Source organism: Caretta caretta, chromosome 2 (assembly GCF_965140235.1).
Source record: "Caretta caretta isolate rCarCar2 chromosome 2, rCarCar1.hap1, whole genome shotgun sequence".
NCBI lineage: Eukaryota > Metazoa > Chordata > Testudines > Cheloniidae > Caretta > Caretta caretta.
The window spans coordinates 189,278,545-189,301,000 of record NC_134207.1 but is presented as its reverse complement, the minus strand read 5'-3'; the positions used below and the strand labels follow the sequence as shown (position 1 = coordinate 189,301,000).

General features: G+C 43.1%; 1 protein-coding gene across 1 annotated transcript in view; it reads left to right on the top strand.

Annotated features, from left to right (window-relative positions):
- Positions 1–9,957, top strand: part of CDCP1 (CUB domain containing protein 1) — a 51,815-nt gene extending 41,858 nt beyond the window's left edge. The window contains exons 7-9 of the mRNA XM_048838847.2: positions 61–426; positions 5,218–5,302; positions 6,409–9,957. Of these exons, the coding sequence (XP_048694804.1) occupies positions 61–426; positions 5,218–5,302; positions 6,409–6,853 (896 nt within the window). The 3' untranslated portion in view covers positions 6,854–9,957. The remainder of the gene's footprint in view (positions 1–60; positions 427–5,217; positions 5,303–6,408) is intronic.
- Positions 9,958–22,456: the final 12,499 nt, after the last annotated feature.

The following is a 22,456-nucleotide window of genomic DNA, read 5'->3' as shown; positions in this document are numbered from 1 at the left end:
AGAGAAAGTTAAGAGCAGTGACAATACTATGTATACAATCTATCTCTTCCTATACTACAGAGGAATGTATCTTCACTGTGATCCCAGACCCAAAAGCGCAAGTTTACCTACAAACCCCTAACTGGCTAGAGGGTTTGCCTCCTTATGTCTCCGTGTCCTGGAACATCACAGTCCCCAGTAAGCAAGTTGCTCGCTTAGCATTCTTGAAGGAGCGGATGGACATTGCTTGTGAAACGGGGCGCGCCTATGTCAACATACAGGAACAGAAACCAAAGGCTGAAGAAACTGTGCGCCGTGAAGATGAGCTGCTTCCTGAGCCCCTGCATATGTACCACCACTTCTGGGTAAACATCTCTAACTGTAAACCAGTGAATAAGAAACAGCTGAGCCTGCAGTTCTGGGTGACATTTGTCCCACAAAAGAGGGGTGAGTTGTTGCTGTCTTTCTGTACTGAGGGAGGATCATGCTCTGTAGTATGGATGCTCTGGTGTTTTCTGTCCACAGCTGTAGATGTACTTGTAGACTATTTGCTTCATCAATTTGTTGAACACAGAGATGCTTCTTAGCAGCTTTACAAAACTGCAGCTTTTTCTACGGTTTGTAGAATACAGCATCAGATGCCTAAACTCTGTCAGGATCCTCTTTCTTTTTTGGATGTATTCACTTGGGAAACAGTCAAAAGAAGTAGAAAGTGTAAAAATGCGGAAGAGATTGAAGTAGCAGAATTGTGAGAGATGATTCTGAACTTAGTTGAAACAGGGAATGTAAAACTTGATGTATAAATTCCAAGATACTTAACAGACACCATATTAGAGAGCATTTAGGAATATACATATATTAATGATTTAGATGTTTTCAATTTCACTATCAGTCTTGTTTTTCAGTTTCATCTTTGCTATATTTAGCTTAAAAGTAAGTAAGGGAAGGATGTTCTCTTCTTAATGGAAGATGGACAAAAGAGCTGCAGCCTCCTGTGGGATTAGACTCCAAGTCTGAACGTTGGTATTTGGATGTGCTAATTTCAATGGGGCTGCACACAGGTCCTCACTATCGGACCTAAGAGATTATGACCGAAAGCAAATAATCCACTGTACAATCATAAAAAAAATTCAAATAAAATTACGGACAATACCTAGAATCAGTTCCCTGAATCATAGAGCTTTTTATTAAGTCAGCCTTTGCTACCTAAATTTGGTAACCATTTTAAGCACTGGGAGAAGGCTGAAATAATACTTAAATCGTGAAGTCGCAGTATGTATTTAATAACTGAAAAACAAAACAACACACACAGTTAAGATTGGCAAACGAAAAAAAACAAACCCCACAGACTGACACATAGGTAAGGACTTCTTAAAATCTCATTGTATCCTTTCCTCCAGCTGTCTTTCCTCTTTGTAAGATGTCTAGTTAGGCACAAATCCAGCAATCTGATCTGGTCAGGACCAGTGGATCCTTACAGTCACATGTATCTGATTGCAGAAGTGGGGCCTTAATCTGTATGTTACTTGGTATAGAAACTTAACTTGTGTGTCTGTAAAAGACCTGGCATGCTTTGGCACTGTGTAAATAATGAAGGTTTCTCTTAAATGCACATCGTGTGTGTCTGCCTGCCTTCTTTTTAACAAGCATGAATGAGAAAATTTGGCACAGAATTATCTCTGGAATGGCTACTAATATTACTCCTAATTAGTATTAATCATAAAATCCCTGCACTTCGACATACCTGAACTTCAAAAATCTTTGAGAGACAGAGACATGTACTTTAAAAGATTTTTCTCCCCCTTTTCAAGGTTCCTTCCCCACTCTGAACTCTAGGGTACAGATGTGGGGACCTGCATGAAAGACCCCCTAAACTTATTCTTACCAGCTCAGGTTAAAAACTTCCCCAAGGTACAAACTTTGCCTTGTCCTTGAACAGTATGCTGCCACCACCAAGCGTTTTAAACAAAGAACAGGGAAAGAGACCACTTGGAGACGTCTTCCCCCCCTTAAATATCCCCCCAAGCCCTATACCCCCTTTCCTGGGGAAGGCTTGATAATAATCCTCACCAATTGGTACAGGTGAACACAGACCCAAAAGCTTGGATCTTAAGAACAATGAAAAATCAATCAGGTTCTTAAAAGAAGAATTTTAATTAAAGAAAGGGTAAAAGAATCACCTCTGTAAAATCAGGATGGTAAATACCTTACAGGGTAATCAGATTCAAAACATAGAGAATCCCTCTAGGCAAAACCTTTAAGTTACAAAAAGACACAAAAACAGGAATATACATTCCCTCCGGCACAGTTTATTTTACAAGCCATTAAACAAAAGAAAATCTAACGCATTTTCTAGCTAGCTTACTTACTAACTTTACAGGAGATGTAAGACTTATATTCCTGATCTGTTCCCGACAAAAGCATCACACAGATAGACAGAACCCTTTGTTCCCCCTCCCCTCCAGATTTGAAAGTATCTTGTCCCCTCATTGGTCATTTTGGGTCAGGTGCCAGAGAGGTTACCTTAGCTGCTGAACCCTTTACAGGTGAAAAAGTTTTGCCTCTGGCCAGGCGGGATTTTATAGCACTGTATACAGAAAGGTGGTTACCCTTCCCTTCATATTTATGACACCCCTAGACATCAATAATTGTCTAGATCTAGTGTTTTGTTCTTAATGCCCTAATTCTTCCCAGTCCATCCACATAGATTAAAATTTGCTTATGCATTTGGAGGACCTTCCTTGCTCAGACAGAATCTAGAAACAAAGTATGTGATTGACTTCTGTCTCTGATATTTCATACAATGAAGATCATTAGCACTTACACAGTACTTTTAATCTTCAAATCACTTTACCAACATTAACTAATCATTGCAATAGTGCTGTGAGGTAGGTAATAACTATTTAATTACTCTCATTTTTAAGGATGGAGAAACTCAGGCAGAGAGACTGGGTGTTTTGCCCAAAGCTGCAGAAAGAATCTTTCAGCTAGGATTAGAACTCAGGAAATCCTGGTGTCCTGCTCTCTCCTCAGACTAGACCACACTTTTTTCTGATTAGTATTATTCCTTTAAATCAGAATATCAATATCATCATCCTCATCGTAATATACCGTGCCTTCCATTTTCAAAGCTCTGCTGCAAACTCTGGTAACTATCATGTACGGGTCAGCACCAATGGTAGCAAATTTGTGAGTCATATCCTTTTACCTATATTGTTGTACACTGTAATGCCATACATCTACCAGAGGCTCTGTGTGTGTGTGTAGAGACAGGAACTAATTGCTAGGAAATTAGGTTTGTAAGGGAGGATCTTTCTAAATGAAAGACACACCATGTACTGTAAAAATACTACTCTCTCTCAGCTGGCAATGAGGTCTGCAGTATGTAATAAATCTTTGATTACTCATGTTTGGGAGCTCACATAAGGACTAACTTCTTAGATGAGTAAAATTGTGTGATCAGGTCACTTACAGCGCCGCAGCTGTGCCACTGTAGCGCGTAGTGAAGACGCTACCTACGCCGAAGGGAGAGCTTCTCCTGTCGGTGTGGGTACTCCACCTCCCCGAGAGGCGGTAGTTATACCGACCTAACTCCCAATGTAGACAGTGCTATGTCAACAAGAGAGCTTCTCCTGTTAACATAGCGCTGTGTATACATCGGGAGTTAGGTTGGTATAACTACATTGCTCAAGGGTGTGAATTTTCCACACTTCTGAGCGACAGTTCTACTGACATACGTTGGTAGTGTATACCAAGCCTAGGTCTGTGACCTTGGGAATTAAAATTTCACTAGACCTTTGTATGCCTTCTGGGTATGTTTATTTAAAAAAAGAAATCCTTAAATACCATGTAGAAAATCAAATGTAGTGGGCTTTTTTTAAGCTACTCTCCACATTAATGAACAGGTAATGTTCTATACTGAAAGGCAGGCTTATAGAGACTCCAGAGTCTGGGACTTGCTTTCAGAGTGTAAAATAGTTAAAGCATTACCTCTGACTATGTATACCTATATAAAAACAAAATTAAATCCTGCTATCCTATGGGCTGCTTGCCAACTGTCAATTCTGTGGTAGCTGATAAAAAGGTGCCGTTGAATTTTCAGTCATCTGGCAAACTGAGATCAATAATGACTCTTCCTATGCTCCTCCAGATTGAAGCCCACACTGTGTACCAAGGCACATTCTCTGACACGCTTGCTTCTAAGGCTGTGTCTACACTGGCAATTGAATGACAAAACTTTTGTCTTTGAGGTGTTAACCCCTCCCTCCCCAAAAAGACACAAGTTTTGCTGCGACAAGTGCCAGTGTGAACAGCGCATTGTTGGCAGGAGAACCGACAAACCGCGGCTACACTGCGACTTCTAGGGGCACGGCTGTGGCGGTGCAGCCATGTCGCTAAAAACTGCATAATATAGACATAGCCTAAGAAGTGCCTCTCTGCTGAGATTCATTCAGTGGCAGGATTAGGATTAGGGAGTTCCTTGCTCCAACTCGTGTCCGATCTACAAGAACTTCCCGCCTGTCAGGATAAAGTGTAGTGCACTTTATTCTTCAGCTTCAAGGCCCCAATCATGCAAAACCCTTATGTCTGCAAGTAGTCCCGTTCAGCTCAATGGAAGTACTTGCATTTACAGCTGTGAGGCCTAGAGCAAGAGTTGGCAATGAAGATTAGAACAGATTACATCACCTTCTACTGAACCTCTAATTCTTTTCCTCTTTAGTTCACACTTCATTGCCTTTAAACTTATTTCTTTAAATGTGTGTTTTCTTTCTTAAACTTTTTTTTTGCTTTAATTCAGTCAAACTTCTATGGCTCCATTCCTATAAATTCCTGCACCCTGGGTACATTGACCTGCTTGATTGATTGATTTTGTGAGGCTTTCATTTATGGCACCTTAAAGATCTGTCGGGTGGCTTTGTGTTTGTTTGTTACTTACATCTTTAAATAGGTTGAAGGAGAGTTAATGAAAGGATCCTGCTATTTCACTCCTTTGCTGTTGGAGCCTTTTCCCTTCCTCTTCACACATGTGTTTAATCAGTCAATCAGATGTAAGTAAGTGAGATGTAGGAGGTAAGTGTAGAGGCACAAGAACTGGCTGAGTCTCTGTGCAGACCTGGTATGTTAAGCAGCAATGATGCAAGTCAAGTATGGCAGCTAGATTTCAATAGGTTAACTGTGGTTGCATATTGCTGAATGACTTTATTTCTCTTCCTTGTATCTTTTTTTTTTTTTTAATAGATGTGACAGTGATAATTGCTGTGGTAGTTGGTGTGGCTGGAGCGCTCTCAATTATCGGAATCGTCATATGCTGCACTAGGAAGAGGTATGTTCATTACTCAAGATGCTGATTTAGGCAGATTAAGAAGCAGTTTTGCCAGGGGGTACCATTCCTCTTATTTAACATATTGGATAGGTGGTCCTTGAAGAAGGGTCTGGAGTGTGCAGTGGAAGGTGTAGGATAGACAGGCACAATGGGTTGCAACTAAAAAGCTTAAGATTCTTGCAACAATATTGTAGATCACTTTACTAATGCACTTTGCACTACCATAGACTTCTGATGTTTGTTTGAATGTGTTAAGGTAGATATCTCCTGAACTTTATTAAAGGTATGTTTCCAAGTTAATTTGGCTGCTTTCCCTGAAAGCAGTGTACAATCACTATTCAGTCAAATGTCCCCTTCCCTTTACCGATATCTTATAAAACAAGTCAGTTTATGCATCAATGCGTTGCGCAGCATTTAGTCAGGAGCAGATTTGATTTCCTAATTCTGGGTGACTTAAGGAAGTCACATTACGATGAGTCAGTAATGTTTCTCATGGTTATAGGTAGTTACTGTCTACAGATGATACAAACTGAAAACCTCTTTTGTACATACTTGCAAGAGAGCGGGATAGAAAAAGGCCAAAATCAGTCAGATCCATCCAGCTTCTAGCACTAGGGGATTCTCTCTTGGTTTTCGTGGCCTGGGAGGAGTAGTTTAATTAAAGTTGAGCCCTGAAAGAAGGAACCCAATCCTGCAAATACTCATAACTTTACTCGGATGAAGCTAATGGGGATACTTCTACACATTAAGTGTTTCCAGGATTTGGGTCCTCATTTGTAAACTGTAATGAAGATGTTCTTGGGGTGGTAACTAGAGCTCTGCAAAATCATCTCCCTTGAAACAAGCTAGACGATTGTAGGACTTTTCACTAGCTTGGGTGTAAAAAATTTGGGGCACTTGGTCCTAGGGCAATGTTTCTAACTGTAAACTCCTTTACTACTTGTGAACAAGCTCCTCTGCCCTGCAGAGAAAATACTTGAGGCATAGACTTGATGGAAATATAATTAAATATAAAAATAAATGGATGTTGCCTTACGGAGTTTGAATACACAAGTAACATATGGATTTACAGTGGTTCTCACTTGTTAATTTTTGTTTTATAACAGGAAGAAGGAAAGCCAGAATCCTGAAGTGGGTACATACAATGTCAACATCAATACCCAGATGCCTGGAAGACGGGGCTTATTCAAAAAGAGGAGGCAGGAAAATGACTCCCATGTCTATGCAGTCATTGATGATGCCATGGTGTATGGAGATTTGCTGAAGGAATCCAATGGATCAGTCAATCCAGAGGTAGATGTGTACCGGCCTTTTGATGGGCCTGTGGGTGACACACCACCTACTCCACCTCCCATCTCTTTCAAGAGAGACACTCAAATATCAAACTCTGAGGAACTCCCCTTCGGCCCAGAGAGGGACAGTGAACCATACACTTTTGCACATCACAAACCAGAGGAGACCAGGGGCAACGGAGACACAAGTGTGAACAGTACTGGAGATGTGGGCATGTCCTTCTTGGAAAGTAAGGAACAAGAAGGCTTGGTGGAATAACTTATGCCAAAGGAATGACTTTGGTTTGGAAATGAGGGTGACGCTGTGAGGAAAAGTGCTCTCATATGCTGCAGAAAAATCGGAAGAGGAGATTTATTGTTTTAAGCGTGGATAGACGTGGGTTGTTTTAACCTCAACTGCTGATGTTTTCAAATTTTAGAATGAACCTTTAGGAAACCTATCAACAGTTCATGTACCATCCATGAATGCAAGTACTTCTCTTTTGGAAATGGAAGCAAAGATATGCTTCCTCTTCTATCATAAAGCCAGAGGGAAAATGGATTTTTAAAAGCTCAGGAACTGAACAGAACTGGGAGAATATTTGCCCAACAGTTTCTCTCTTCCAAGTAATTCCTCCTTTTCCTGAAGATTGCTGGGTGTTGATTGAAGATGTATCCCACACCACTGACTCAGGGCAGCTCTGAAATCTATGGAATGTTCTTACTAGAAGCTGGATTTCTTCCCTAAAGTCGGAGCATAGGAAGTGGTATTGTATGCCAGTTCTTCTCCCTGCGTCTCCTAGTTTAGCAGCAAGCATAATACTCTTGTGTATTTGTTTAAAAAAATTATCATTTTTGAGAGCTTAAAAAAAACTTGCACTCCCGCTCTGATGGCTGTAGGGTTCAGGTCTGTCTTATTCCACTATGCTTTCTTGTTCCAGTAATGACAGAAGGTGCTCTAAAGAAATAATAATGGCATCCCATCTGCTACTAATGCTTTGCACTTGACCTGAAAGAGAGATTTGTTTATTGAAGGAAGACAAGTATTAAAGTGGAAAAATGTGTTCCATTTCCAACATGCAATTACTCTGTCAGACCCTTGTGCAAAATGTATGAATTAATCCACAAAGCAGGCCTAGGTATTTACTAGAGTTTTAATGTTGGTTTTAATGTTGGATTATCCTGCCTGAATAATGCAGGAGCACAAGTCTTGTGGGCATTTCCACAGAAATGGTCAGAGGCCCAGCCACTCGTATGGGCAAGTGCCTAATTTGTGTATATGTACAATCACAATGATTATGTGCACACTTTTGCATATGGCACTAGAGCAGACTACTTGGAGATCTGGCTCTGCTTGTCACACTATGAATGATCTCTTGCATAACAATATTTGAAGGGACTTGTAGAAGAAACTATATAAACTTATGCACAGTAACTGGAGACTTCAAGCAACTATAACCGTCTATGGCTGAAATCCTGGCCCAACCGAAGTTAATGCAGATTTTTCTGTTGACATCAACAGGGCAAGGATTTTCACTTTCTGTGCTAAATATTTTATCATTACTCTCCTTAATAAAATAACAATACCATTCTCCTTGAATCAATATCCGTTTCATACTTATGTTGCATCTGAAGCAGTTTTATCATAGAATTTCTGTTAGCATATTGTGAGATCCCTGTCATCTGAGAGTACTTTTAATTGTGTCTTAGGGAGATTAAGTGGTTATATGTTGCACTTGAGTGGAGAAATGTGTATTCTTATATCCGTCTCCTCTTTGTTGTTGGGATCACATTTGTCAAGGTACAGTAGAGCATTGAAATGCCATGTGAGAACTTAAATTATGCTATTCTGCCTTGTTTCCTGCAATAACTATAGTTATTTTTCTCAGGCAAATAACTTCCATAATATATTTTTCTTGGGCCAATTCAATTCTGTCTCCAACTGGTCAATGTTATTTAATTTCTATCTTTTTTTGGAAAGGATTGGGGGGGCTCTGTAGAAATATTCAAAACCCCCTGTTATCCATCTGTGTTAATCTTTGCAATTTATTAGGCAAGAGACTTTAGTTCTTATTCTGGCTAACAAACTGCAAAGCGTATGACATGGGCCAAACTTTCTCTAATCCCATCTCTTGATTTTGAGGGAAAAATGTGAAGGTCGCGTTATCCAACTCTTCTGGTGGCTGTATGGTTTTTATTAGGTATAGTTTAACTTTTTGGTTGGTACGAAATCAAAGTTACAATGTGTTTATCATGGTTTGCAATTCTCTCTTTGCCAATTTCGGACTTCACTGCATTTCCTTTGCTGCATTAAGTATAGGAATTGAAACATTGGCTCAAGTTTCATTTTTGTTAGGAGAAATCGCAGTTTTAAAAAAAATATTGCAATAAATAGAACTAAACTGTGAGCACAAACTGGAGTAGTTACCAGGGCAATTTCAGCCCTTTTATGTTTCTTTCTTTCTTTTGTAAATTGGGTTTTGAAGTAGCTACAGTGGTGCTAAATGAGAGCTTCAGAATCTTTTCTCCTGAGCAAGCTGGAATGATCACTTGGGCAGTTCAGAACTTAAAGGACCTCTGCAATTCTGCTACCCTATGGCATTAGCGCTATTCACATGAACCATACAGGAGTGATCAAGGAAATCTGGTAGGGATTTGACATTTTCGTGTATGCCAAAACTGCACTTAAGTTACATGAAACCAATAGTTCTCCTGTAAGATGATTTCTGGGTTAAGTTTACTTTCCCAGGGAGAGGGGAGGAAGAATTCTATCAACTAGCATATAAAGATTCAATCCTGCAGACCTTATGCTGGCAAAACTCCCATTGACTTTAATGAGGGTCTTGTCTATTCAAGGAATGCAGGATCAGCCTTGTGTATTTTTTGTATCTGACAGCTTATAGTAAAAAGAATCCCAGGCAACAAGAATGTATTTCTGTAGAACAAAGTTTACGATGATAATAACTTATTCACTGAATGTATATATCTATTTGGTTTTACAGCTGTTGTGGTATACTGTTAATTTCCTTTTTAAGAAAGAAATGTGTTTTAGATACGTATTTTCATATTTTAGGTGTTTCTTTTGTAACATGTTTGTATGCAACAGAATAAATCCAACACAGAGCCTTACTAAGATCATAATGTTTGTAATTATTTAGGCCAAATTGACACAGGCATTGGGTTCCAGTGTAATCATTTCGGGAGGGGAATAGCGCAAAAGTATACCTCGCTGTAAGCATCTGATCTCAAACAGAGCCTTATTACAATGTATGACATTTGTGGTTTTGATTACAATAAATTGTATGGAGTCTGTGTATCCATAGCCGCTTTCTTGTTTTAATGGTAAGTGCATTTTGTGCTCATTAAACAGCCTGCTTGAAATCCCTGGAGACTGAAGTGTTTGGTTTTATCGGCAGAATAACTACAGAATAGACATTGGCAATTCAAGCTTTCCCCACCTCACCTTCACAATTGGCCTTAACCGTGACCTAATCAGGTCACCTCTAGTGATGAGAAGGAAGTTGAGCTGACATGTCCAGTCAGTCCTTAACCCCGCTGAGATTGCAAATTATTATTTATTTATTTGTTTATTTATTTATTTAGAATGCAGGCACTTGTCCACTAAGAACTGGACGGAGATTGCTTCATCTCATGTGAGCCACCAAACAGTTTCTGTGCAGTAATGACATCTGGTCTCTACTTATCTGAGCCAGATTTGAGATCTTAAACTTCCTGAATCCTGTTAACCATTAATTCTGTTGTTTAGTCCCCTGAGATAGTTATGTGGCTCTGAGCCTAGATCCAGCTTTCTTTTAGACCAGTGGCTCTCAACCTTTCCAGACTACTGTACCCCTTTCAGGAGTCTGGTTTGTCTTGTGTACCCCAAGTTTCACCTCACTTAAAAACTTGCTTACAAAATCAAGTCCTAAAAATACAAGTGTCACAGCACTCTATTACTGAAAAATTGCTACTTTCTCATGTTTACCATATAATACAAAATAAATCAATTGGAATATAAATATTGTACTTACATTTCAATATATAGTGTGTATAGAGATGTATAAAAAGTTATTGTATGAAATTTTATTTTGTACTGACTTTGCTAGTACTTTTTATGTAGCCTGTTGTGAAATTAGGCAAATATCTAGATGAGTTGATGTACCCCTGGTTGAGAACTACTGTTTTAGAGAGTACAGCTAAGCAGAAGCATCTGTCTCTAAGAGCAGAGGACCTCGAATGTAGCGAAGTGAAGCCTCATCAGTGCAGCACCTCCTGCTGGTCATCTGAGAATTAGCTCTTTTCCAGCATATAGAGTGCCTTCTGCAGGCCTGCTGAGGGCACCATGTCCTTCCCAGAGCCCGGTGCCCTTTACCTTGGGGTTCTGCTTCAGCAGTGCCCCCATGCTCTGGGTCTCCCCTCCAAGGGGAACCCCCAACACTTTAAACCCACCTTGCCTCAGTGGCTACTGCCAGTCATAATCTAGCCCCCTTTCACTGGGGCAGACTGTAGTTTGTAATGGCCACTCATCAGTGGCACGGGGTTAGGACCAACTGCCTCAGCCTATTCCCAAGCTGCACCTCTGTAGCCCCAGTACCTTTTGTAGGCCTTCACCAAGGCCTGAAGCCTGGGGGTTTACCAGGCTGGAGCTCCCCAGCTCCCTTTGCCTTTCCCCAGCACTGCTCTGCTTCAGGTGCCTTGCTCTCAGGCAGCTAGCTCTTCCCACTCCAGTGCTAGAGTGAGACTCCCTCAGCTCCTGACCCCAGTCCTCTTACAGATGTAAGGGGACTGTTGCCCCCTTACTAACATTCAGTGGGGGTGTTTTAGTTTCTAGCTCCCAGTACTAAAAGGGGAAGTGTCTATGGGGAATCTGGACCCTGAGACTGACAGCCCCCAGGAACAATGGGGGGAGGCCAATGCTCCAGGTCAGCCTGAATGACAGGGCGGGCAGGCTAATCAGGGAGTCAGGAGGCCAGGGGGGTCCCGTCCTCCGTGAGAGCTGGACTTGCCTGGGTCAGGCAGAGTGGGGCCGAGCTAAGGAGAAAGCAGGGGCCCAAGCTGAGCTGGGGAGCAGAGCTGTGCCAGATCCAGAGAGAGCAACCCCTGTCCTGGGAGCAGAGCTGCAGCCCCAAAGCCAGAGGCACAGCCCAGAGAGAGCAGACTTGCCCTGGGAGCAGAGCTGCAGCAACCAGAGCCAGAGGGGCCAGAAAAGCAGCCCAGGAAGCAGGTCAGTGCTGGGAGCAGAGTCACAGAAGCAGCCTGCAGAGCAGACCTGTCCTGGGAGCAGAGCTGCAGCAACCAGAGCCAGAGGGGCCAAAGAAGCAGCCCAGGGAGCTGGAGGCAGAGCAGCAGCAGTGCAGAGACAGAGCGGTGCAGTTGGGGCTGGAGCTGGGTGCGGTGAGCAGCTGAGGAGAGTGAGGAGGACCCTGGGCAGTGGGCCCAGCATAGAGGCTGTGCAGGCCAGGCTTGAATCGTAACCCCAACAGGGCGGGGGCGACACTGGGAAGAAGGGTCCTACCACTTAGAGCCTGAGAGCGTGTGGCCACCACCAGAGCGAGTGTCCAACCCACAGCATCCCTGCAGCAAAGCCAGGGCCTGAGAAGAAGGCCTGGGACTTACAAGGAACAGTCTCTGAACTGCCCTGACATTCCAGAGACACTGTGATGTTCACTGCCACAGAGCGGGTTGATGTGTTTCCTTTAACCTTTCCCATTTTTCCTTATTCTTTTTAAAATTAATTGTTGATTAAATAACTTGCATTTGCTTTAACTTGTATGTAATGGTCAGTGGGTCAGAGAAGTGCCCAGTGCAGAGAGAGTACCCTGGAGTGGGGACACCCTAGTCCCTGTCCTAGGTGACCACAGCAGGGTTGGGGGTCCAGCCCCCCAGGAATCCTGGGCCCAGCCTTGTTGGGGTTACGAGGACTCTGCCAGACAGGAGAGTGGAAGGGGAGCCCTCAAGGGCAGGGAGGCCACTGGGTAAAGGAAGTGGGAGCGAGGACTCAGATCCTTTCGCTAGCCCACTTCATCAGGGTAGTACAGAAGCCGGGAAAGTTTCCCACAATAGCGGGACTATTCCCCCGCTTACATAAGGGCCAACTGGGCCGTGATTGAGCTGACCACAGCTGTGGCTGCTTCCCTAATCAGCCTAGTTTGGCTGCTTTTAACCCGTCTATCAGACAGGGGTAGCCACCCCACTACACAGAAGAATAATCTCTCTTATCTAGATCCTGCTAGGTGCTTAATACTCAGGCCCCAATACAGCAAAGTACCGAAGAACATGTTTAACTTTAAGCATGTGAATAGTCCTGTCGATTTCAAAGTGAAGCAAGTGCTTAAGTGCTATGATTTGGATCAGGGCCTCCATAGCCCAGTACCTTATAGGAATGAGTATTTGTTGAGCTTAAACTGATGTTGAAGGTTTTTAAAAGGGCAGCAGTGCCATTAGTCCACATGGTTGTGAAGTAGAAACTTCACTGTGTGGCTGACAGAGAATAAACTATAGAATGTGGACATTGCATGGATAGAAGGGGGGAAAGTGAAGATTTAAAAATCTAGTCCTGGGCATACCTCTCAACCCGCCGAGACCCAAATGTGGGATGCCACGTGTGCAAAGACCCAGACTGAAGAGACCCGGAAATTACTCATGCAGGAAATGTAAACGGCTGTGGGATTACTTCATTTAATGTAAAGAACGGTTCTGTATTTCAAGCCCCATGAGTCTTTATTTCTGATGTAAACAACTTTAAAAAATTAAAGGAGAGGACACAAAATTTTGTTTGGAACACAGGGGACTCTGGGGTGAGTGAGGGATGGTTGAGATGCATGGTCCGATCAAAATTGATGAGCCACTGCAAGGCTGCTCATGTTCCTTTGTCCCACTAGGGGGCCAGCAAATGTTCCTCTGTCCCACTAGGGGGCCAGAACAAACCCTCTTACTCCTCTGGGCCGGGCTGGAGCCATCTCATTCTTGTCCGACTGACGCTCTCCTCATGTTGGGATACAGTCACCCTGCCCTATACAGCTCAGGCTTTACACCATTTATGGATAGGTACAAGGGAAAACTCAGAATGTGTTTCCCTGCTGCTCACTTACCCAGTCGCTCACAACAGTGGAGAAACAGTTCCCTGGTGGGACTGGTCAGAGGAACACTGACAAACCTCATGCCTTTTTGTCAAAATCAGAATTGTTCACAGAATGAAGTCAATTTTGTCAAAACTTCTATTTGGAAGGAAACCAGAGAAAAAGTTCTGGCAATATGGAAATGTCCCGTTTTGACACTGTTGGAACTGAACACTTTGATATTTTTTGTTTTGAAATGACTTTTCAGAGTGTTGTTTTTTTTTTTTTAATTTGGTATTATATATTATAGTACAAATCAAAAGTCAAAATAGAAAAATTTTGATTCACCTGAAATGGGGAAAAAATGTGGAATTTTCCTTCCTGAAGAATTTTGAAATGGGGGCAGGGGTAGTTGTTCTGATTAGGAACAAAACCAAATTTTGAAATCTTGAAATTCTTTTGGAAATGGAATTTCTGTCCTTTGTACAACTCTGTTCCCAGAGTGACTCCATCCCGAGCTCTTGCTGAGGTGGGAAATACCAAAACATTCAGCTGTGTCTCCTTGATGGGGGCCCATGGCTATTTTATTCAGGATGTCCCTTTGACTTCATTGGGAGCAGGATTGGGTTCAGTGTTAAAAGTGATCCTAGAAGGGGGATAAGGGACATATCATCATCTTAACCTGTCCTTTGTGAATGTCCCAAACACCTGACATAAGGGGTTCACCAGTATTGAAGGGACTGGTACTCTTACTGCTATCGCTGTTTAAGGTCTTGGAGCCTGATCTTACAGAGAGAACCATGTGGACAAATCTCTGTTTGTTTTAAGTTAGTGGGACAGTGCCTGGGCACAGGATTAGGGTTTTAGAGTCTAATGTTTATATTAAAGTACTTGATCTTAAATTCACCTAATAGTCACAGGCTATGAACTGCAGACCCCTGACTGCAATTTGTTTTTAATCCAAGTCCTAGTCCATCACCACACCAAAGTTTTTAAACATTAAAACTGTTCCTCTATGAAAGCAGAGCCAAAGTCGAGCTTTTTAAAGCACCATTTGTATGATTGTTTTTTAAATTAAGATCTAAAACCAAACATTATAGTTTTTCTGTGATCTGCTGTAATGTGCATGTCACAGGGTTCACACGTTGTTAGCCGCGCTTCCTCCTGGCTGTCCTAGGGATTAGCTCTGCCAGAGGTAGTGCCCTCCTCTGGCGTTGTCTTTACCTATCCTGTCTTGCCCTGCAGCCCCTTCCATTCCAGGAACTGCAGCCTCCTCTTCATGACTCAGCCCTCCGGCTGGGTCACTACACGGTTGGGTTACCCAAAGACCTTCCATATGAACAGGCTCAGGCAGTCTTCTCTGGTGCTGCCCTGATGGTTCCACTTCCCCAGTGGCCAGCAGGGGAACATGGCCTCACCTACTAGTGAGGTAACATTAGTTCCAGTCCAGGGACCCTCAACCCAGCAGTTCTGGGCTTTCCTCTTCCAGCCCTCACTGCTCTTTCCCTGGACTGCTTCCTGCTCTTCTTGGTTCCCCCCTTTCTCTGGGCATACCAGCTCCAACCAGTACAAAGGCTACCTGGTGTAGCCCTTCGACGGCTACATGAACATGCAGCTTGCAAACACAGAAGAATACATAGATTATGCATTGTCAGGACACCTTGGTGAAGTTTTGATAAGATGTAACAATGTCCTGTACATCAGAGGAGTAGAAGAAATGGAGAAATGAGAGAATAAGTTTGTATATTTCTGGAAAATAAAGATCAGTTTTTCACACACACAGAAAACCCCTCCCTCTTCCTAGGGAGTAACTGCACCCTTTTCCAGCCGCCTATGTCTGTTACCAGCTCCCTGGCTTTTTAGGCCCCACCTATTCCTGCCTAGCTAAGCCTGGTTTCAGTCAGTTGCCTGCTCTCTGGTTTCCCCTCCACATACAGATTAAGGAGTTAATTGGCCTGCCAGGCCATTTTAACCCCTTCCAATCTTGTGTGGGGCAGACACCTCAATCCAGTGCAGTTTACTATATATTCAACTAGTCATTTTCTGTCTGGAGAAAACTGATTGCTGAACACTCAAGATGGTGAATACAGTTTTGTTCAAAACAAAATGTACACTTATGCTTCAGGGTCTGATGGCATATTATCTTCTAACTTCAAAGAGCTGCTGTTTCCACCAGTTCATTATTATGTGACATGGTGAGAGATATATAGAAACTTTGAAGTTCTTTGCTGTTTAGAAAAATAACTTGATGTTGAATCTCTTTAAAAATAAAAAGTTGAAAGCTAATTTCTAATTTTCTTTGATATAAAAATAAACCTCATTAGAATTTTCGCAAACCTAAGAGCTTGCAGCGTGAGGGAATTGCATTTCTGATGTAAATTAAGAAAGGTACTTTAGCTCCACTCTCTGAAATCAAATCTGTTTAGATATCTGGTAATTATTTTTTCGGCTTGATGCTTTAACTGTTCAAGAGCTTGAAAAGGTTCTTTTTCACTTCATTCATTTTTTCAAACTTGTGAGTGGGGGGTTTTTTGTTTAAAAAGTGGCAAGCTATTCTTAAGATATACACAGATATAATGAAACCCTTTAGTGTGATTGCCCCATTAGCAAGCATTTACATCTAAGTTAGTCTCTTCAAACAATTTCAAAAATTAAAAAGATGAATAATTATAGTTCACCCTCTATTCTCTGTTCTGCTTGTTAATGAAGAACAACATTTCAACAATTTTGCAATGCTGATTTAAAGTATTTGTGAAACTTTACCAGTGCAAGCATAAATTTACTCCTTGCCTATCAAATGGAGTGGGTGGTAGAATTTTATAAGGTTGCTTTTAAATTAATTTTGGTTTGAGCAAACAGAACTTTTACACCGAACTCAAGCATTATTAATTTAGGTTTTTGTGGCCCCTACAATGGGCTATGGCTTGAAATGCAGCACCTTTGAAAATCAAGCCAATAGGACGTTTCACCATTCAGAGTTGCAGTCACATAAATAATCAACTGTAGTATTGTGGGATCATAGGTGAAACCTCCATGGATAATATCATCATTGTACCCCAGACCTGAGTGTATAATCTAATCAAAGGCCCTTGTAAAACTGGTTGTTTTTTTGTTTTATATACTTAGGCCATCTACAAATACAACTGAGTCAGAGGGACCATTATATCATAGTTGGAACTGGTAATGTAGATATGTCCGAGACTTTGACCCAGTTATGGAAGATGGTTCAGGTTCTGTTTACACTATAAATTGAAAAGTTTTACCATGTTCGCTTGACTTGACTGTATTTGTAGTGAAGATGGGACTTTGGTTTATTTGCCCCATTTAGACTTACCTCTAGGACCCAGCATTCCAGAATAATAATATGGTCTGCTTAAATGAGTACAGTTTCTCCTGTCTCTCTACCCTATTTAAACATATTTCCTTTCCTGTCATATTAACCATTCAGGGTGTCTCTGATGCTACTAACAATTTGATGGTAAGAGAGGAGATGAGGCTGTGGTTTATTTACCTGGGACACCACCACATTTTGGAACTTCCTATTTGTGCTACTCAGCCTGTTCTTTTCTCTGCCCTGTTCTGCCTTGGAGAAGAGTTGTTCTCTCACTGAACGGCCTCAACTCCACGGCTTCGAAGTCATAGATGTTGGTGAATGTTAACCCCTGTTCTAAATGGACAGTTCTTCCTGAAAATTAAAGCAGCATCTTTGAGGCAGCAGAAACGTAAACATTAATTGAACCAGAGAGGCAGTAGCAATGCTGTAACTGTCTCATTTCTAGAGGGTCTGTTTGTACAAAAGGAGCCTGCAATGATAACTATAGAACAGTTGATTGAATATCAGCCAGCCATCATGGTTACTCCAGTCTAAGATTACTGTGACAAACTGTGTTCCAGATCCATATGAAGATCACTAAGTTTAAATGGATATGAAAGTGGGAGGATATGAAATTCTTCTTATATAAATGACTACCCAATATGGGGAATGAGATGAGATGCTGTAACGAGATTAGCTAATGCTGCACAATCAGACATAGGGGCCTACATGCTTCCATCTCTTCTTGGTGCTCGGAGGAGCAGATGGATGTAACTGAGGCAGATGCGGGTTGGGGGTGGAGATGTGATAGCATGGCTATCTATTGTTTCACAAAGCTGTGTGTTGATACTGCTCACAGGCCCTCAACACCAAGTAGAGGGACAATGCCTCTACACGGCGTCTTCCCTCTGATTTTATGGACACGATGAATGGCAAAAATATTCTTTGATCTTCATGATCCACTTTGGAAGTGTCATGTGATCGCAAGGAGTTGTGGAAGGACAGTACTGAACTCAGCTGGTGTTGGAGAAAGAGTGTAGGCATGTTTAGATGTCTTCCACCCTGGCCCCAGGGATCTTTGGCCTGCATGTAGATTTTGGTCGGGTTCCCTGGTCCTCCTATATTGACACCAGTCCTAGGGTTTGATGGGATAATCCAGCACAAATGTCAGCCCTCTAGAGTTGTGGACCTAATATGTAATGAGCACTGTTGGGCATCTAGCAAATATTTGCATTGAACTGTCCACAAGGAAGCCCATGTTTTCCTATGTGGTTAGTTTAGAAGCCATTAATATACATAAGCAGTTCAAATCATTCCAACCACTGTGCTTTACCTTGCATGCTTCTGTAATGAATTTCAGCTGCCTTAGTGTCACCCAGTTGCCAAGCTATGTCGAGTCCTTCCAATATTCTTCATTCCTGTAGCCTTAACTAACTTAAATAATTATAATCATCCAAAACCACCGCTGCCTCACTGTTTGCCTCCCCCAGCTCATGATAAATAAGAGGTCCTTGAACAGATCCTTGGGGCACTCTGCTATTAATACTCTCATGTACTTGTAGCACAGCTTAATATTGTGTTGTGTGGATGCAAACTGCAATACATACTTATAAACTAAGAATGAGAGTGTGGTCTAGGATGTAGAGTAGATGATTGTCAGGATTCATGAGTTCAATTCCCAACTCTGTTGCTGGCACTCTAGCTTTAGATTAAGTAGTCTAACATCTCTGTGCCTATTTGAGGTGCATGGGAGTTGATGGGGCTCAACAACTAGCGAGTGTTGCTCTTCAGTTCCTGAGCTGATCCTTAGGGCATAGTTCACATACAGCCTGTAGATACAGTCCCTGAGACTCCTTGCTGCTAGCCCAAATGCTCTTGCTCCTTCAGTTGGAGGCAGCAGTGTTGGCAAACATTCCACATGTGAACTGCTCTAAATATTTCAGCTTGCACTTTTGGGACTAGCAGTATTGGGTACTTTGTGGAATTGCTCTTTTATACACAAAACTTTCTGATATTACAGTGATGGGGGTCCTCTATTACTTAGCAATATTGCGGGGAAATCTTCCTGCCTTTAAGAGCACACTCATTGTTTTAACTTCTGGCTATGACACATGCTTCTTCATATAGCCATGCCTGGACCTGTTTGCTTTACTATAACTTTTATCTAAAATGTCTTTGCTGATTCAGCTTCCCATCCCCCTTAGAGGGACTACACCAAAGGAACTAGATGACAGATTCTACAGTGAGTTTTCCACGTAACTTGGTGTGAGCTTGCTGTGACCAGTTGACTTCAGACCTTGAACGTGATGACAATGCTCTAAGTAATCACTTCACACTGATTTCAGTGGCTGCAGAATTCTTTATGAAAGCACTAATATAGTTCTGGCACTTGCATTCTTCCGGTGGCTCTCACTTCTCTTTAGCTGGGTGGCCTCCTATATGAGTAATGCCCAATTAGAAACACAAAACCTGCCAGAAGTGAAAAGAACAATAGCACATGCTCATGAAGTGGTGGTGTGAATCACTCTGTTACCCGTCACCCCTCTACATCCAGGACGAGTTTCACAAAAACTGTCATGGCTCCCTTTAAATTTACAATAGGAAAAATATGTGCATCGTTCAAACTTTGGGGCTTGAGACCCAGTGATGATGGCTTAATGCTTTGTGTTCCTGTGGGTCAAAACTGAAACTGTTGTTCCCCTGCCTGCTCCAGCTAAAAGTAGGAAGATTATAATGTGTGTGTCCGTACCCCCTGTGACTGTATTATAAATTGTGGATGGGATACTAGTTTTAACTTCTGTTCATTCAGGGTGATATTTGGTCCAGTTCAGAGGGCCTAGTACAATGCATACACAGTCCTGAAATCTCACTTAATCCCTATTTTGAGGGCTTACGTGGGATAGGCTTTGTGCCCACCCACTGCACAGGGGTGAATTTCATCCTAAGGCACCATTCAGTTCCCACTGAAGTCAATGGAAAGACTATCAACCCTCCCCGCCCCCCTGTTTTTGAAAGGCAACTCTGGGGTTGGGCTGATCGAGGGACTTAAGGGGTCAGTCTTCACTGCAAAAAGCAAGGGCAAGTGGAGACTGGCTGTTGAACGTGACAAGTTGCAATCGTTGCGGGGGGGATGTTTCGCTTCTCGGAGCAATTTGTCATTTTTTGGCATTGTAAATCTAGTCAAAGTTTTCCCTTGTTTTGCACAAGCATCCTATGAATGAAGAGGGCACAAAGACCCACTTCCTTTCCATTCTCCTTCCTGTTCAGCCCTGCAGGATGTTGATGTTGTTCTAATGCACCTCAATATGTGCCACTTTGGTATTGGGGGAAGGGGCCAGTTGGTCTGAGGGCATAGCTCAACCATACCAGTGGGCTGCTGTTGGCTAGATGCACAGGGGAGTGTGTGCTGCACCTTTCTGAAGCATTAGGAAGGTTCAGCGCTGAATATGCCGCCTCGGGGCCTTCTGGAGCCAGCTCATACAAGCAGCATATCTCTGTGCGGTGCAGTCAGGTTGTATCTGCCATGACTTGTTTTTAATTTGTACTTCTCCTTTACATGGAGGGAAGTCCCACCAGCTGCCACAGAGAATGGCAACCACTGTATGCACACAGCGTGCTTCCTCGGGGAGATGTTTGTAGTCTACTCGAGCAGAGGTTGTGCTGCCCAAAAATACCCCATTGGTCTTTGTGTATGTGAAAAACACAGGGAGCCTTTGCTGGCGAATTTGGTCCAGCTGCCCCTCCATGACAGAGGGGTGGCCAGGCCAAATCCGCCACCCTTGGCCTAGGAGGAGGGGGGCCAGCACACTGAAGTGTCACCTATGGCAGCAGATTGTCCTGAGCAGCTTCTGGGTATGGAGCACTCGCAGTTGTCAGCATCTACACCTCTGAAAACCAGGCCCTTAATTAGTACATTGAGACCATGGCAACACTACGGACAGCTGTGGAAGAACGACTGTGAACTGAGGGTAGCGTATATTCCTAGCTTTGTTGCCCTGACACTAGACCATAATTCAAACCATTCAGTCCTTTCCCCGGGGCCGAGTTTTGCCGAATGTTTCAGACAGTGCCACATTTTTACTACCCGTCCAGATAATGGTGTAAGAGTTCATATATTTATAATTCATGACCAGCGGTTTACTTCAAACACAGTTTTTGTGTCATTTTGTTAGTAGCTTTTTGTAGCTTAAGAAACCGCAGCTGGACAGCTGTGGCCATGAGCCCTGGCTCTCTTTCAGAGCCTGCATTTCCCCTCAGTACCATAGGCACCGTAGCTGAGCTCAGCCAATGTGCTACTGGGACTGAACCCTGAGGACTGGGACTGTATAATACAGGAGTTCTTTGCTGATGAATTGTCTCCCTTTGGCAATCGGTCAGAGCCCCGCCTGTGACGCTCAGAGCATCGCATAAGGGACGGCTCTTCAGTCAAGCAGTGGTTCAAATGCGCATCGCTGTTGGGGGGATTTTTCTTAGGATGGGTTGATGGCCATACATGGGGAGCACGTGTGATTATGCCTTGGTACTTGCACTTTGACTTTTCTGTTCTCATAGTGGTCCTGTGACAATAGCACTTACTGAGCTACCGTGTGCTCATGGTACTAAAACAGCCAGGAGGGGTTGCTGATGTGTACAAGCTCTTCACCTCCTCCAAAGGATTCCCTCTAGCACGATCAGAGGACAACAGTGGAGGCGAGAGTTTGCCCATGCCACCTTCTCTCTGCTGCCATGGAGCTGGCCGGGGCCCAGGGGAATTATTTGCATACGCTCCAGGTGCAGTCAATGTGTTGGGGGTACCTATATGAAATGGTGGAGGAGTAACTGGGCCTGCTTGGTTTGGGATATGAGGACATGTGTGGATTCCTTGGGGCACAGGGTGTTTGTGATATAAGGAGACCTACATTTTTCACCTTCTCATGTGTGAGGAAAGGGAAAGAGGTGCCTGGGTCCCTTAAGTACCCAGGATGCATCATGTCAGTGCAGAATTTTGTAGGTTATGTCGGGAGCCGGGCACAAGGGCTTTATGACAATGGATACTGTCAGTAGCGAGCTAGGATATGAGAGCAGTCCAAGCATTTATCATCTTCATGCCTGGGAGAGCATGGTCCGTGTCAGATGTCGCTGGAGGTACCGGAGCTAGCTCTGCTTGGGAGAGCTGTGTGCGTGAGATCGGTGGTTTCGTTGGAGGCGGGTGACAGAGCTGTGACTGTGTAAGGAGGAGATCTGTGCAGCTCCTCATGTGTGAGATTGCGGGGGAGATGTGCCGCGTACCTGCAGGACACATCACCTCTGGGCAGAATTGTGTAGGTTACGCCCATGACAGGGCAGAGGGCATTTTATTAAAATGGCTATTGTTGGCAGTGAGGTGGAATACGAGTGGATTTTAATGAGGGGTAAGTGAAGGGGTAAGCTGAGCTGGTATCCTGTGAGTAGGCCTAAATGTGTGAGTGTACGCCAGGATCTGGGACCTCCTGAATCTGATAGTGCCACAGCCCAGGTGAGTCTATGCTGTGTG